An 18408-nucleotide genomic window follows, 5' to 3' on the forward strand; every position below is an offset into this window, starting at 1 on the left:
GCGGTCCCCATCGGCACCAATCACACCGCACACACGCCCGTCCGCGCCCCACCTCGGCAGCGCCAGGGGCTCTTCCTCCGCCGATACAAAGCTGCTCGGGAAATGGCAGCAGTCAAAAGCAATTTTCCTTCTTTATTTTTATTTTCATTTTTTAATTAATTATTTTTTTTCGCGCTCTCTTGTGCAAAAGAATTAATTTCCTAAATACATACAGTATTTTTTTTTAAATTTTTTTTTTGGTGTGTGCGTGCGTGTGTGTGGAAGCACCGGGCTCCTGCGATCGGTGTCTGAATGAAACTACGTAAATGCATATGTCTGTACGTTGCACTGGAGGGAAAAACAGAGCACTTCTGCGAGAGCTTGGATTCAAATGTGGTTCATCTGGTCTCCAGGATTTTCCGTCTCTTTGGGGTTGTTCGCCTCCCCGGGCTGCAAGGCGTTATTTTCTGAGCTTTGACACATTTTTGGAGATGTCTGTTAAACAGGAGTCTGGGAAAAAACATTTGAAATCATAGAAATATTTTTTTTTGTCCCTTTCCCATCCCCTTGGTGACTTGAAGCATCAAAGCGGCCAGAACTTAACCTTTCTGAAGACTTGTGATGTTTGGATTTTATTGTTGCTATTTTTCTTTTAGAGGAAACTTGACAGAGGAACATATTTATAGTCCAAGTAAGTACTTTACAGAGGAAATTTAGTTTGTGTAACTTAACAAAAAACCCCAGAACCTAGTGTTGAGGTTTCTAGCATAAAGTGTGTTGGATTAACGTCCATCCAAGGCTGCTTAGCAAATTGTGTTGAATTGCAGTTTTTACAGTGTGTGTTCGTCCGCTCCTTCATGTCCATGGTAGTCCAGCACCTAGGGGAAAATGCACCTGATTTTGAGTTGGTATAATATCTTTTAAGATGTATTTCAACACCGAGGAGGAAATGGTCCTAAAGTAAATTTATAATAAGTAATAAATGTGCACCTGGAAGTAAAGTCTTTACAACATTTAAATCCCTATTTATGACGTGCATCTCAAACCGAGGAGGAAACTCTGAGAAGACAAAAGTACCTCCAAGACCCCAAGAACTCCCCCACAACAGCGTGAATGAAACCGTATCCAATACAGTAACTGGATTATAATTTTTGGTGTTATTAATTTTATTATTATTGGCTGCTTTACTTTTTTGGGTTCATCCTGCTCCTCTTCTTCCTCTCTCCCTTCCTCTTGCTGCTTCCTCTCGGGAATTATGGCTCATCCGGGGAGAAGAGGCTACGATAACCGGGAGATAGTGCTGAAGTACATCCACTATAAACTCTCGCAGAGGGGATACGACTGGGCTGCCGGTGAGGACCCGGCACCCTTGCCTCCAGGTCTCTCTCCTCCTGCTGCTGCTGCGGTTGCTGCTGCTGCTGGGACTTCCTCTGATCACACTGGGCTGGTCTCTCCGCACCCCGAGCCCCCTGGCTCGGCTGCTGCTAGCCACGCACCCCTGGCCGAGGGGCTGCGCCCCGCACCCCAGGTTGTCCACCTCGTCCTGCGCCAGGCAGGGGACGAGTTTTCCCGCCGCTACCAGAGGGACTTTGCCCAAATGTCTGGCCAGCTGCACCTGACGCCCTTCACGGCCAGGAGCCGCTTCGTGGCGGTGGTGGAGGAGCTCTTCCGAGATGGGGTTAACTGGGGCAGAATTGTGGCCTTCTTCGAGTTCGGCGGTGTGATGTGTGTGGAGAGCGTCAACCGGGAGATGTCTCCCCTTGTAGACAACATTGCTGCCTGGATGACTGAGTACCTGAACCGGCACCTGCACAACTGGATCCAGGACAACGGAGGCTGGGTACGTTCCCCAATTGCTCCCTTCCCCTCCAGGCTCTGGCCCATGGCTGGTGGGACCTGCATTTGGGCAGTGCCTGAGAGGTTGTGCTCACGCTGTGGGGAGCAAAGGGTTTGCCTAGAGGGTGTCTGCACTGGTGTGTGCGTGGGCCTTTTGCCAGTTGTTGAGTTTCATCTTGTTGCAGGGTACAGTGGAGTGTTTTGAGGTGGGGGAACAGCTACAGTTCAGGAGCGAAAAGGATGAGTGAGGCACTGTCTTCATAGCAGTCTCTGCTTTCCTGTCCTTTCAGTGTCACGCTTCCTTCAGCCACGGACCTGTCCAGCCTTGCCTATGGGCAAAACCAAGGCAGGTTCCTGGCCCAGGCAGAGTCCTGCAGCGGGGTGGGAGGGGGCAGCAGAGATGCCCATCCAGCTGCCAGGGAGAGGCCCATCGTGGTAGGTCCCAATTGCAGGGCAGCAGGGGTCACCTATGTGTGTGTGTGCATGTAGGCATGTTAGGGGTGATGTGTCAGACTGGCATGCAACAAATACAGGATCCTGGTGTTACTGGTGAGCAGGTGGCCATCAGTGACAGTGTCCACAGCTGTGGTGGCAACTGGAGTGGTATTCTATGGTGTAGGATATGTCTAATGTGAAAACTCTTTGTCTTGAGATGAAACAAAGGTGCTGGGAGCCGTGCCTGTGGGATTGTTCTGGAAAATGAGTATTTGTTGTGATCTGATGGGTGACTGTGTTTCTGGTGTTGAGATCACCTGTGTCTGGGATGGGCTTCAGCGTCATCTAGAAAGGAAAGATTTCCACTTGTGGAAAATGAACAGCTTTTATACTGATAGTCAGCCAAAAGCCTTTTCTTTTTCTAACTCCCTCTCTTTCCAAAATTAGGAACTGCATTGAAATTGAAGGGGTATTTCTTTCCTTCTTTCCTATGTTAATTGATATACTGGAACAAAACGTGGTCCCAGCCACTCTCCCGCAAACCAAACCTGTTATATGTGTAGAGCTTATGATATTAATGCATTGGAGGAAGAAATGGCAAAAGTTATACTGAAGAAGAAACCTTGTGTCTGGGCTGAGAGCTGGTGTAGACACCTAGAAATGGAGGTCAGCTAGGTAGGACACCAGCAATTTCAGGTCCAGTGCCATGTGAAATACAGAGAGCTGACTCAGTGGCACAGCACACCTTTAAAAGATGTATGTAAAAGAAGATAAAATACAGTATATGTTTCCCAGTTAACATGTTCTGCAAGTCTGGTGTTTGTGAAGCATTGTCACATGAAACTTTTAGCCCTGGGTCTCTTGCTAAATCAGTGTTACGCTAAATAATGTGTTGCCTGCATTAACCATCTCTGTTAAAAAATGAAGATGCTGCCTTCCCGCTGTTGAATCCATCTGACTAAAGGTGATCCATGTTCAGGGATCCAGAGGACATCTACCTGCTGATGACAGGAGGAAGATGTCCTCATCTTCCTCCATAATGGAGGGAGCAAATCTTTGGGGTCCTCTTCTCAGCAGGAATCCACACTGCGCACCTTCCAGAGGAGTGCTGCTGATCTCAAGCCACACTGGAGGCAGGATTGTTCTCCTGCTCTCCTCTGCTTCCACCAAGAAGAAAGAAATCCAAGATTCGTGGGGCCAGAAGAGGGAGCAAAAAACGTGTGTGCGTGCATGTGTGTGTGTCTGTGCATTTATATACATATATATGTATATACAAATACACACACATATACTGACACACCCATATGTATGTACACACATACACATAAAATTATTCCAGCGCTTAATGGTTGGGACCACAGTTGGGATAAGGAGGTCTATCCCCTGATCCCCTGTTTCATGGATCACTAGTGGGGGTTTGTTGGTGTAGTGTGGGGCTTTTTTCACAAAACAGATAACTGTGGGAAGAAAAAATCTGCAAACGGTTCAGGCTTTTGGAGACCCTGTCTGGTTAAAAGGCAAGCAGCTAAAGGGTTAGGGATTTTGTGATTGCACTTCTGGGCTGGGATGCCTAACTTGTGCGTAAGTCCCTCCTCAGGCTGGAAGCCGGTTTGCGGAGCTGGGGCCCTCAGTTCGCTCCAGAGCCAGTGAAGTCATTCTGTTGACTCCAGTGAGCTTTGGATCAAATCGTAAGCATGCTGGAGATGTATTGTCCTGTGGGTGTATTGTGTAAAGAGAAACGTAAATAATGAATAAAACCGAGAATGTGAAAGTACAGGTGTTACCAGGCGTGATTGGCCAGAGGAGATGAGTGCTGGAGCTGTTTCTTGACAGTTAGAAGTACAAGAAACTTGGGACTGTAAACAATGACTGCCTTTAAAAGGAAAGGACACTTCTTATCAATAGCCATTTAGTTCTTTATTCAGGTTTGTTATCAACAAAAGCTCCAGAATTTGGATGCATGTGATGCCATTTACTGCCGTGTGCTATTTGTAATGTACACATGGGAGAAGATGTGCAAAATACTACTTGAAGGTGGCTTTTATATGTCTGTCTGGTACATGGTTGTTACCTTTGAGTCATGGGATTATATTAAACACAGGCAAAATCTTCTAGCTGATTACAAAGAGCAAAAGACTAACCTGAAGTTGCTAACACAGCTTTTGATATCATCTCTTCACGCAGAAATCAAGGACAGAGTAGGCACTGGATTTTTCTTTTTTTCTTTCTTAGCTTTCAGGATCTGTCAGCTTAAGAGGATGCTTTAATATATGCACTCAGTCTTTAACTTGCCTCTTGCAACATACCCCATGTAAGAACCTTATTAAAACCTCATAGATGGCTCTTCTGAAGTAGCCTTGTAGGTGGTGATGCTTGGTAGGACTTCAGCACGGCTGCCTGTAAGATCTCCCTGTCACACAGGTTGCTGCAACAAGCAAGAGCTCCAGCAGCTGTAGCCTTCTTCCCCTTTATGTTGTGGCTCCCTGGTGTGCTGTCGAGTGCTAAGTTTATTAGAGGGTGCATATACTTATTAGAGAAGAGAGCATCACAGTCACAGATGTATGTTACACAGCGAGTAACTTGGACAGCATGTACCTTGTGTCTGTTGTATGGGCCTGTGTCTTACACTTAGGTCTGACGTTTGGTTGACATGTTTTTCTTATTTATCTGTTAGGTTTGAATCGGTTCTATGAGTTGGCAGTGTGTTTTCAGGATGTGAATTCTTTAGGTTGCAAGAGAAACAAAGAAGGAAAGAAGCGTATCAAAAGGCAGGTTGGAAGGGGGATAGAGCTGGTGGAGCATAAATTTTAGGCATTAGACATCGCTAATAATGGTGTCTGGGGATTGTTAATACCCTTACAATACATGGCATCGTGGGTTTGTTCAAAACTTAGAAAAAGCAACAGATGGGGACTGCACGGAATCTGTATTATTAGCTTGTGGTTCTGGTGGCAAATAAATACCGCTTTCAAAGATTTTCACTTAGGCCAGGATACCGCAATATTGTACTTTGGCCTGATAACATCTTAATTGTATTACTAAAGAAATAAGAGGAGAACGAGCTCATCTCTGCAATTTCGTGGTACTTGGTATGATGTATGCTTTCTGATTAAGAACTTAATGGCTTCATTTTAATTTTCAGAGTGGCAGAAGGAGTGGCTGTCGCACTTGGCAGCTTTTGACATTGACATGGGGAACATTGAAATGATGCAGTCAGTGTGGGGGAATTAACTGTGTTTGTCTTGCAGTGATGGGTTCTCTCTTTGGGCATACAGCCTAACAGACGTGGGACCCATGCTTAGCTCTGGGCACTTCTAGTCCAACATATGGCTTCCTCCCCAAGCTGTTCAAGAAAAACCAATTGTGAGAACTACAGAAGGAGACACAGGCACCGTCACATTTACATAGACAAGTAAATTTTTGATGTAAAGAATAAAGAAGCCCAGGTGAGAGAAGCAGTGTTGTGTTGAAAATTCAGCTGGGAACACATCATTTTAAATGACAATGTTTACATTTGAACCAGGAATGCAAGGGTCATGTGTTTTCATCTGATTCTCTTCTTTTGTTGCAATTCTTTGTTCTGTTTGAGAGTTAAGGCCAGAATACAGGAAAGGATTTAGGTGCCTGAATTGGACACTGGGTGGAACATTAGCGCTGGCATCGTCCAGGTGCCTGCCTAGCCAGAACAGTGAGAGAAGTCCCTGACTTCTCACTGTTTCTCACCCAAGCTAGTCAGAAGAGGGGAGCCACTTAGCATGCTGTGGGAGAAACTGTTCCCTAGAACCTCTATGTCCCAAAGCTGGCAGGCATCCTCTGGCCCACCTGCTCTCACTCCGGTGCCATCCTTGCATGCAAACATATTTGAGGAGAAGCTCCCACTTTTCCTGGTGGCTCCTTAGTTAAGGCTGCCCCCGAGCTTTGCCAACAAGACTTTCTCCAGCCTGGCAGGGGGTTGTACATCTGCGTCTCCACTATCTCAGGAGGTTTCACCTACCGGATGACTGCTAATTGTGCTGAGGCGTCGTCCCCTTTGGCAACAGGGCTCCTCCTCTTCTCAGGGGTGAGATTTCATTTGGTGGAGGAGGAAGAAGAACTGGGTTGTCTAATTCCAGCAGTCCAATGTGTTTTCTCAGATGGCTGTTTACAGCCAGATGAATGAATGTTTCTTGGACCAGCAAGTAGACCCCAGGTTTCCCTTCTCCTGAGTTGACTGTCCTCATCACTGAGCTTCCTCTTTTTTTTTTGTTTTTCTTCATGCCTAGTGAGTTACTAACTTTTTTTGCTTGGTGGCATGCCTTGGAAAGGAAGCTTGGAGGGTCTCTGTACCCTGCAGTGGTCCATGGCCCTCTCATGAAGGTGATGGATGGCAGATACGTCTGCCTCTGGGACAGAGTTAGGGGTAGTGGATAGCAATGTGACACAGGACCCTTCCCGAGCTCATGTGTGGGGCACTGACTGAAATCCCATCCCTTTCAGGATCTGGAGCTGCTTTCCCAACAGCTCTGCCAGGCACCCACCTGCACAGAACATTGCTTCTCGTGCAAGTCCGAAGCAAAAGCCTCTTGCTCATTCAACATGGGACTTCACCTTGCTTGGAGTGGGATGCCGTGTGCTGGAGCAGAGGCACTTTCTTTACCAGCAACATTCAGCCTTGTAACTAACTACTCAATCCCCAGTGGGGCTAACCCCAAGTCACTGTTTGACTGGTAAAAGGAAACTATGTGAAATCCACTCAGTTAAATAAATGAATTGGCAGTTTCAAGTGTTGCACCTTCTAGGTCCTTTGCCAGTTTTTGTGGCTTTGTGGGTTTATAATCGAATTCTTAAAATATTATCAAAATATTTTTCTTTTTGCTGTTGCTGAAGAGCAAGAAATTCATTCTGTGGGGGATCTGTACAGAAGCAAAGAGGAGAAGAGGTAGGGCAGAAAGAGAAAATGATTGCGGTTCGCCAGTCCTTTTCATTTATAATAGCTTTCTCTGTAAATTGCAACACCATTAGGCTGTGCATTTTCTCAGAAGTCTGGCCATTTTTTCTAAAAAAATAAAAAAAAAATATATTGACTGTGACCTTTAAAATTTCAGAACCAGGGGTCTCACTTGTGGAGATGATGTCATTTGCCTTGATCTTGCAAAGAACTGTAAAGTTCAAACAGCAATCCTATTAAAAAGTTTTACTTTACTTTCAGTATTGAGAAAGAAATTTGTTCTGTGCCTGCACTAACACAGGCCTCTCTCAAGCTGCTGTGTTAGCTCTGCTGGACAGTAAGGAGCTTAGTTTTTTGAGTATGTAGCTTGAAATTCAGAGTCGGTAATCCATGAAGAAAATCCAGCTGAATTTTTCTGCCGAGGCACAAGCGTTTCTCCGATGGCAAAGCATGGCTCTAGTAGGAGAATCACAAGACCTATGCAATGATGTGTGAAATTGCATGTGGAGCAGAAGCATTTTCCCAGCGGCCAGATCCCAGGGCCTGGGCTTCCTAAGGCAGCACGGGAACTTTGTACTGCATTGCCAGCAAACATTAAGCCCTTGTGCTCGATACAGGTGTCATTGATGAGAGGGTCATCTTTCAGTGGGTTGGACCTGGGATGGTGGTGGGAAGTATATGTAGAAACAGGAGCAGCTCTCAGGTGTCACTGGGAAACTTCTGCTGTGGTTTTGATCTTGTGTGATGGTTTGTGCTTGGAGCATGGAAAGCCAGCCTTTGCTCTTCAGCTGTTGCCACCGAAGGATGCTGGGCTGGGGGCTTGAGGCAAGAATGGCTGAAGTGGTGGTTCTCTGCATTGCCAGTGCCAGCTGCAAACAATCATGCTGTGTTCTTATCTCCCGTCTTGCTCTGCAGCTGACTCTGATCTAGCCTAAAGCCTTTTAGCACTGTGGTCCTGCCCCTGGAAAGGCAGTGGCCTGGGGTCTGCGTAGCCCCAAACTGTGTCAGCAGCCTGGGCACTTGAGGAGCCGTAACTAAAAAACAGTGCAAAAGGTCTGGTTGAATAATGACTCTCCTGTAGCAAAGGGAACTTTTACTTTTCGGCTATTGCATTTCCATCCCTTTTGGAGATCAGAGTTATGGTGAGTGATGCTGGTTCTTTGCTTGTTTTCTCTTTCTGCTTCGTGGTGGGGTGGTAGTCCCCAGCTTTCTGACTGCCCCTTTCCATCACTGCTGCTGGTGCTGGGCACTGGGTGCCAGCCAGGATTCTGGGTGCTGCCACACAGCCATGGGGCACCATGCGTGCCAGGTCTGGCCCTTCCCCCCTCCATCCCTGTTTTATTTTCCTTCACACCCTTGGGAGGGTGGAGCCCAGCCCTGTTTGGTTTGTTGGTTTTTTAAAAATAATTTATTTATGAGCACCTCGTGGCTGCTCTCCTGCTGATTTAGTAACAATAATAGCAACATTTGTTACGCAGTGGCAGCAAAATACTGATTATTTCTAAGGGCAGTACCAGCCTGTTTTATTTTCCATTTCATATGTAATAATAGGATGGATGAAGGTGTGCGGTGCCATAAATCTTCTCTTCCCCAGCAGGGTAACATCCAGGCCTTCTTGGCAAACATGAATGCTGATGACAGATTTGAGGGGTTTTTATTTTGCTCTGGCTTTCAGTCTCATTAACAATCCGATGGCTTTTTTATTTTTTAAAATTTTTTCGGCTTTTTTTTTTTTTTGTGTGTGTGTCTCCCAAAAGACTATAAAACCAGATAACTTTTCCAAATGCATTTAAAAGCCTGGAATTTATTTTCTGGTTTTTTATCTTAATGCTAGTTTACTGTCATAATTATTGTATATTAATATACTTTACTAAATTCCACCTTGCTAAGTTCCTTGTGGGCTTCTGGATTTTACAGTTAATGAGTAAGAAATTTGGTATTAGAAAGTGTTGCCATTGACTTCAATAGAAACAGGAAGAGGCATTTAATTGGATAATTGTAGTTATATTTACTTTGTATATGCAGCAAGAAAAATAAGATCAAATGAAAAAGCCACAGATTTTCAGCTAATAGAGAAAAACAGCCTTTTCTGCAACACAGATTAACCTTTGGGAGTTGTTTTCTTGGGAGAGCTGTGAGTGGAAGTACTCAGGTGCATTCAGGAAAGGTTTAGGTGTTCATAAGGGTAAGGAAAACATCTATGCTTATGTTTGAATCCGATTGTTTGAAATGGTAGTCATACACCTTGGGCTAAATTTAGCATCAACTGCTGAAATTAGATCACCAAATGCTGAGGGTAGACCTTTCTCCAGGTAATGCTATTTCAAAATGATCTGTTCCACTGCTTCTCCACCAGAGCACCTGGTGCAGGTTGGTGTCTGGGGAGACTGGGATGCATGCGCTGCCAGTCTCGTCCATCTAGGGAAAACTCCTCAATCCTGCATATGTTTTGTAAAGGTAATTGTAAATGCGCTTGCTGTGGTTCCAAGAGTACCCACATCACTGAATTTACTCCTATGCTGTCTGGAAATCTGTTATGAATTGCCACACAAGTGTCTAACTTCGCATTTAAAGTTGCAAGCCCATCCTCCTTGTATTTTGTCATCAAAGCTCTGTAAAAAGGAGAGGTACTGGGCTAATGGTTGGACTCAATGATCTTAAAGGTCTTTTCCAACCTAAATGACTCTATGATTCTATGATTTTGAGTTAGTTGAGAAAAATAGTCAGCATTCTTTAGTGCATACATAATTTTCTTTTTTATTTAGGGAGCACAAAAAGAATGATTCCATTTTGTTGATTGAAAAAGCAACTCAGTGGGTTTTGGGGTACTTTAGTGAGTAATTTATATATGTGGGCCAGGTACAATCAAAAAGAAAAGGCTTCATTTTTCCTACATAGTGATTGAAAGAGACTGTCATGCAGTTGTTCGAGAAAGCAACTAAGAGTAAAAACTTAACTTCCTCTTCTTGACTGTAATACTGGGTACATGATAGGATGTGGGGCGAATTAATATCTGTCTTTTTCAGTTAACTCAGCTATGAAATAGGTATTCTTGCTAGCTACACAGCATACCAGGTCTGTGAAATTTATTCTTGTCCTCTGTGCTATCATGAGTTGGGCTGATATTCTATAATTTAAAAAAAAGGAGTGATACAAGGTACAATATTGAACAAAATGTCCATCACAGTAATTTGGGGCTTAGAATAAAGTTCAAACCTGTAGCATTACATTTTGTCATTGCTGGAGCTTGCTAGCCTGGGAAAGAGCAAAGTGAGTCAGATTGTGAAACTATCTTGGGGTGAGATTTGAGTGGAGAGAGGAGGTAGAAGAAAGAAAAAATAAAACTTAAATGGAAATTAGGCTTAAACTTTTCAGCTCCACTGTTTGGATGTGTTTAGCAATGCTTGTGATGGAAACAGATTAAAGAGATCAGTTTCAGGTGTTAATTTCTAGTTTTTATTTAGGGAAAGAATGAGCAGTGTGAGAAATAGCAACTGACAGTATTAGTGTTCTCCTTTATATATCAGCACAGTTCACTGAGTGTTTCAAGAAGGAATTTGTCTTTTCTGTTCCCACCATATGTAAAGGCTCTCTGACACTTCAGGAAAGAAGCAGTATAGGTGTATCACATGCACCTGTAAGAAGTATCTTCATACAATTGTATTCCTTTTTTTCCATTCACAAGCTTCATTAATGCAGATGCAGGCAGAAAAAGCAATTTTAAAACATTTAAAAAAAAATTAGTGGTAATCAAACCTTTTGGCTTAATCGTGAACTTGAAATTGATGGAATAACTATTGCCAGCTTTGTCTCTAAAGGAAAGTACTTGTTTCTTAAAAATATTCTTCACATATTCAAACTGTGAATTATAAAAGGTGTTAGAGGGCCCTATTTCTCATCTCTTATTTTTTATAGAGAAAAAAGAATCAGAAATAAATCAAAGACAAATACAATAGTAAATGAGTTGGCATTTCCATTAGCAGAATAAGGTGGTCAGTGTTGTAGATCAGTAAAACCTGTTGAAATTCTCAAGAATGTACACACAGCTTAAGCAAAAAAAAAAAAAAAAGACATAAAAAAACCTGAAGTAATTACTGCCTTGTTCATAAGAGAATCAAATTCTGTGTTGTGCTCAAAGTGTCTGCAAATTTTTGTTCATGCTAGACATATCCAAAGCCCCTCTCCTGTAGTTGTCTGGCACATCACAGTAAATCACGCTGTCTAAATATCTAATCCCCAGTCTGCTGCTGGATGCTAAAGGTCCTGAATATAGCTGAGAAGGAGGCCTAATGCCCATGTTATTTACAGGTTCCAGCTTGACTTGTTCCTTTCTCCATTTTCCAGATCTGCAATAATTAGCAGCGCTTCCGTGAAGCTTGGCTGGGGGGAAAGGGTTTGCTCCTTTTTGGGCCAGAGCACTGCAGCAGGGTTTCTCCCAGCAAGAGAGAAAATAAACCGGTGTCTTGAAATGTCAGGTGGCAATCAAGGCTGAAAGTAAATGAGCCGGCCTGGAGGCTGTTCAGGCTTCTGCTGGAGCTTGTGGCTGTCTGCAAAAAATTCCTGCAGTAGAAAATTCATGCATTTGACTCTGGACTGAATGTACGAAAGCCTTACCCGGTTGGAGTCAATAGCTATTTTTTTCAATGTGAGTGCTTAAACCAATGGTGTCTAGCCTCACACAGCAGTGAGCATGTGGACAGATCCAGAAAGGGATCTATAAAGTGTTGTTGAACAAAACCTTGGTTGTGGTGGGCACATCTGGGCAGTGGTGGAAAACCGGAGCAAGGTTGCCTTGGGTTTTGCCATGAGAGTGCTTCTCAACCTCCCCAAGCAGGAAGCTAAACATGTCCTTCTGATTGTGCCTGTGGAATTGTAGGCCAGGAATGGTAGTGTCCCACCAGGACCCCAGGAGCTTTCCAGAAATTGGTCCTGTCCGGTTCCAGCCAGTAAAGTTGTGCCTGAACCCCAGGGGTGAGCTGGTGAGTCTCTCTCGTGCTTTAGGACCATGACGGGGGGAGCTTCCCTCTCTGCTCTCCAGCCTGGGTGGCACAAGTGGTGGGGAAACCTGCCATGGAATCCCTTTATACCTTTTCTCATATCTATTGTAGTTGATTGTTTCACAGGGGAATAGAGTATTTATTTTGCAAGCAATTGAAATTTTCCTGCCTTTAAAAAAAAAATTATTTTCCCCTAACGCAGTGAGAAGGATGCTTGTGACATGTAGCACATCCTGTAGGCTGGGACTTCTGTGGGAGTTTAATGGCAGCACTGGCACACTGTTAGGCTCTGTAAACTGGCCTAGGGTTTGTTTTAGAAAACTTGAGCTTTTTTCCCCCCCTTCTCTCTTCTCCCTTCTCTTCCCTCCCTGCAGACAGAAATACATCATTCTTGCAAACACAACTGTTTAATTTTAATAACTGGCCTGGAGCTAAAACTGACAGTGGGAGAGGAACTGTTTGGTTTGCAGTTGCTGACAGCTGGAATAAACTACCTGTTCTTTTGGAAGGGATGGACAGGCAGCTTGTTTGGTTTTGAGGACACTTTGATCCCTAAAGAAACTCCTCTCAACAAAAAAAATAATGACTGAAACTGTGGCAACTCAGTGTTACTGACTGCTCTTTATAAGTAAGGCTCCAAATATGATAGGGAAATGCTGTGTGCAGATGTCCCATGTCTCCCTAGTTCAGATCCTTCTGCTGAGAGCAACTCCTTGTCCTGAAAGGTCACTGTCACCAGTGCCTTGGGAGAGACCCAGAGTCCTGCTAAAATCAGTTTCCTGTGATCAAGGTCCCTATCAAGCTCGTTTGACAAGAGCTCTTTGGAATAGCTAAATGGCTTAGGTTCTCAAAAACCTGCCTTAAAGCAATGAAGGCTGGATGATTAAGTTGGATATTAAATAATTTTGCAATGAATGGTTTTACCTCTGGCTCCTTAAGAAGGAACCTTCTTATTTTGCCAGTTCTCAGAAGAAAATGGCAGCAGTCCCATTTCCTTTTCTCCTCCCTCAGGGCCTGCCACCCTTTTTATTTTTATTTTTTTCCTCCTAGGGCCATTAGACAACATGCAAATTATTGTTAATAGGGCCAGAACAATACTGCATTCCCGGTGGGATTGTTAGGGTCAAAGCCGTCGCATGCCAGCCCTCAGTGTGATGCTAATTTTGGCCATGTCTGCCCCAGGGTTTGGAGGTCAAGCAGAAGGGGATTGTGAAACACAGACCAAAGCAGGACCTGTCCCTGCAGCCCCCTGCCCCACCTCAGGCTCTGGCCAGGCTGTGCCAGGGGGCTCTCCTGATGCCCATGGCAAGGCTGGAGTGCTGCAAGGCACAGGTTCCTTGCTCCACCTTTCCTGCAACCTCATCGGAGGTCCTTCAGGAGACAGGTCCTCCACTGCCTAGGGACCTTACCGACCTCTTTCCTCCCTCCCTTTCCCTGCTGCTCCACAGGGGCATCTTTGTGCTTGAGAGATAAGAAAGCACCGCATGGCTTGTTTTGATGTGGCCTTCCACTTGAAATACGGGGATGCCTGGCAGCAAAAGGGTGGCTGTGGGGATGGACTCAACAAAGGGCAACCTACAGCCCACATCCACTGTGAGGTTTGGTGCAGTCTCCAGAGGGCAGGGACAGGTTGGGGGAGCTGGAAAGAGGATGCTGTACCCTCACTTCCATCTTCTCTATCCCAGACCATTCCTTCCAAGAACCCTGAGTCCTTCCATGGAGGAACATGCTGGCAGTGAATATTTTAACATTAGCTTTATAAACTATGTGGACTGTGTGCCACAGTCCAGAGGCAATAGAAGGGCAGCTGCCTCCAGGCCTTGGCCTAGGGCTAGTTTCTCTCTTTCCTCTTTGCTTTAAAGTCATAGGATTTTGTTACTGGAACTGTTGGGAGGGGAATTGGAGCATCTGCAAGGGCTCCTATTGTAACACATTTTACAGGGAAGTGGTTGTAACTATATTTAAAAGTGAATGTAGGGGACAAAAGAGAAATGTACTTCTGACATCACTGACTGAAGTAAAAGTAGAGTACAGTGGATGTCTCAGTCAAGCCTGGGGTTGCGTGTTCCCTTTCTCCTACAAGATTTGCTGAAATCCCTGCCTCAGTAACACTTCTGGAAATGGCAAGTCCTTGGCGTCATGTCTTCATCCTAGGTTTTGGTGGATGAACAAAATGAAAAAAGAACACTTTAAGTTTTATTAAGTACTTCAAGGAGTGGTTTGTCTGGGTTTCCCCCTCCCCCTGCCATCTTTGACCTGACCAGGGACTCCATGCACTCCCCAGTGCCTGCAGACTCAGAAGTGCTTACCTTGAAGAGGTAGCAATGGCCTTGCTTAAGTCTCTGACTTCCAGGGAAGCAGGATGAGAGGGCTGAAGCAGAAAGTGAAACTCTTGAAAAACAAAAATGCAACAGAACAGCCTTCTTTCATTTTCCCAAGTGAGCATAATGCAAAAAGTAAACAGTTGGCACAAATGACTAATGCAGGTTTGCCAGGAGGCTGATCAAAAACATACCAAATTCAGCAGTATGTTTTGCACGAAGTTTTTGCATAAGATTTGTTGCAAGGTAGGCAAGAATATTTTTTTAAAGAAAAATGCCATTTGAAAAATGTGGAAAATTCTCCTGCTCTACCTCCTACATGTTGCTATTGTCAAACAGTCACTGATCTTATTTTAGACTTGACCTTCGTGTTCTTTCCACAGCACACAGGCTGAATGACATGTTATTCAAGTTCTCAGACAATATTATGATATATCTGCTTTTATATTTAGCTGTAACTTTTATTCTCCTTATAAACAGACCCACCTAATGCAACCACCACCTATCTAGGGAAAGTATTTCCATTCCCCTTGGCTTAATTTGGACAAATTTGGCATGAAAACATTCAATAGTTCCATAATAACCTTTGCAACAGGATGCCTGCTGTGCTGACATGCAGGTCTAGAGCAACTTGTACCATGTGCCAGGAAATTGCATTCTTAAGAAAAATCTAGACATAAATTCTGAACAATCAACACTTAAATTTTAAGAAGTCTGGCAGCAAGCTGTTATCTGCCTCATGGGCTTTTGCTTTAATGACTTTTTACTTTCTGAGCTCTACTTCTCTGTCCTTTATGCAGGCTGTATGCCCCTGACCCAAGTAAGCTGAACTCTAGAGAGGGGAGAGAGGGTACAATTAGTTTCTTCTCTCTTGTTCTTGTGTGCCTGTGTGCTCCAGCACTGCACCTTGACACAGAGGAGAGTGATTTCTTACCAGAAGAAAGCAGAGCTAGGCTGGAAGTTAGTTACACAAATGGGCATTTAGCTCTCAGTGGGCATTCACACAATGGGCCTGCAAAGCAGTTCAGCCTTGCCTTCCAGACTGGTGAGCTGGAAGGAGGATGGGGAGAGACGGAAGTACCACCAGACCCAGCTATCCTAGATCAGCTGGGGACATCCTTACCCTGGGACAGGCCAGGTTGCTGAAATATGAGGGGACTGAAGACTAGACTGATTCCACGGGGAGAAAAAGTTTTCCCTGCCTTGAGGTCTTTGAGCACTTCATTCTTTTTGCTCCTCTCACTGGAAGTGGAGCAAGCAAACAACGTCATATGGACACTCGTCTTCTAGAACTGCTGCCAGCTTGGACAAAGGCTCCATGGCTCTCAAACATTCCCCAGACCTCCCTTTTTTCTACTTAATGGGACTTAATGGAAGACCTGTAAGTGGCACTCTGACAAGACCTCCTAGATGTGCATCAAATGTTACATCAACAAGAAAAGGGTGGTCGCAGATAGAAGCAACTGCATCCCTGAGTTTTGCCACTAGGAGATTGCAAGAAGAACACACACAGCTCCTTAGGAAAGAAAAAACCCATTGTTTTTTGTGATGAGTTCAATAAAGCAGCAGGACAATTTAATTGACAAAACACTAAATGGGATTCTAGGAGGAGGCAGGGATGGGGAAGGGTGTTCCATGGATATGAACTCGAGGCAAAATGAAGGGCTGCAAAACCGTGTGAACTGTACCCCATCAGGGAAGGCTTACTAAAACTCGAGCCAGGAAAAATTATAGAGCTCTATAAATAGCTAAATTGAAAATTGAATGCATTTGTGTGTGTGGATGCACACATCTATCTATGAGGTCATGTGTGTAAAACAAGTACAGTAGTACTTCATATGTTGGGTTGGTTGTTGTTTTCTTTTTAAGTAGTGGAAAATGTTTTAATGACTTTTTGGATTTTTTTTTTTTATTTTTTCCTAGAGACAGTACATTATGTTCTGTCCTTAGGGCCAAAAACACAAAGTGCCTATTTTCATGAGGAATCCTACAGAAGGAGGAAGGGAAAGTATTATGCAGTGTAGCAAGGGTATAGTAGCCATTCCACAGTGATTACACATCCAAGCAAAGCCTGCACTAGAAAACTCAAAAATACATTAGAAGCGGAAAACAAGATGTGTGAAGTGTTTCCTATTCCCTTCCCACACTTAATGACAACCAAGCAAGCAGGGAGGTGGTCATGGACTTTAAATTTAACCCTTTGTATTTGATAATAAGACACTATTTCAGTGGCAGGCAGCAAGCATGTTAAGTATAAACTAGATTGAGGACTTCCTCTGCTTATTAATTTTGCTCCCTCAGAACTTTAAGTTATTTTCAGTATGTTAAAATAGTCCAGACACAAACCAGAAGTGACTGGAAGCACTAAATATTGCAGAAGACGTTCAAGAATTAGGGTAGTTGAAATGAATCCCAGCCTGAACAGCTCCTTAATTAAAATACAACACTGTTTTTTACCAATTACAAGTTTTATACCAATAACTTGTGATTCAAAGTCTGACCCCCCCATTACCTTTTAATACCTTTCATTCATCCTGTGATTGTCAAATGATGAATGAAATCAGTCTTCAGAAAAAAAAGGGCTCTTTTTTCACAGGGAATTCAAGTGAATTAAAGAATCTGTACAGTTGTTCAATTTGATTTAAGAGCAAGACGCAGTCTGAAGTATAATGCCCTCAATACCACGAGGGAATCAAATTTGTATACGAGTCTCCTTTGCCGGCTTGTTTAATCGTTTATGATAACATCAGTAGCTTGGTAAATGATGTAATGGGAGTTAAATCAGGATGACCAACATAAACATCTGTCAGTGCATGTGAACATTTGATGTATGACCCCAGGGCCCAGTGCAGCAGTCAGTATCTTGGCAAACAGTCCTTGGACGTCAGTGTCACTCGAGGTTGCAGGATTGCGCACTGGAGACGATTCGTGCCGTCTAGTCCGTGCTGTTAGCTGCTAGCAGGGTATGTGATCTGGCTGCTCCGTATCGGGTGTATCACTTGGCAGCAGGTCCCCTCCTCACTGTTGGGCAGAACTCACCCTAGTGCTGAGGGTCAGGGCGAGGCATCAGCATCACGGTGCTTCTCCCAGTGAGCCTCAGCTGGCATTAGGTGATGAGTAGGCTTGTGCTGTTCCTCTGAAATGCAGGAAAGTTCTACAGAGGTAAGTGATGTCATTCTGGCTAGCCATGTAGACCGAGATTCACAGTACAATTAGTAACCAAGAAATCAGCCTTGGTGTTTTGTGGACATAATTTCAGAGGAATAATTTACTAGGCTTGGATTATACTGGTGTTATTTTCATTCAAAATGATCTTGTCATCATGTTCTTGCATGGATTTGTAATTTTCTGAAACTAAGCTGGCTGGTATGTTCATGTTCCTCATTAATCTTTTTTTTTTAATTTATTTTTTTAATGAGAGTCATGTGGAAAGCTAATAGTATCTACTACAGGAAAACACGTAAGTTACTTGATGTGCATACCCTCTGCAGAAATGGACAGAAGGGATCTGAAAAAAAAAAAAAAAAAAAAAAAAAAGATGTGTTGTGGAGGAAGCAAAGAGCTAAGGGAACTCTGCCTGTTATATTTTGGGTTAAATTGTTCTTTGAAGGCAACACCTTTGTTGCAAAGGTAACACAGGTGAGAAATGCCACAATGACAGGTACAGTGGGGTGGATGGTTGTGGCTCCTTAGTCATCAGTGGGAACCTCAGCGTAAGCCGTGACTGGACGTGAAACTGTGGTTGGTCCTATTTGCCCACCCACTCTGAGAGCAGCTTTGCTTTAGCATGTGGAGATACAGGAAAACTCTTCCCATTCATGATATGCCCTTGCTGTTGCACATGTGGTTGCTTTCACAAAAAAGATAGTCATATTTAGCTATTTTACTCCTTTTTAATCCCTTCAAGGTACTG

General features: G+C 43.9%; 1 protein-coding gene across 1 annotated transcript in view; it reads left to right on the forward strand.

The window, feature by feature from the left end:
- BCL2 (BCL2, apoptosis regulator) overlaps positions 1-18408 on the forward strand; it is a 98438-nt gene continuing 80030 nt past the window's right edge. The window contains exon 1 of the mRNA XM_027899121.1: positions 1-1819. Within this exon, the coding sequence (XP_027754922.1) occupies positions 1235-1819 (585 nt within the window). The 5' untranslated portion in view covers positions 1-1234. The remainder of the gene's footprint in view (positions 1820-18408) is intronic.

The sequence above is a fragment of the Empidonax traillii genome, unplaced genomic scaffold (genome assembly GCF_003031625.1).
Source record: "Empidonax traillii isolate 1590-97213 ecotype Southwest subspecies unplaced genomic scaffold, ASM303162v1 scaffold644:size547830, whole genome shotgun sequence".
Classification (NCBI taxonomy): Eukaryota; Metazoa; Chordata; class Aves; order Passeriformes; family Tyrannidae; genus Empidonax; species Empidonax traillii.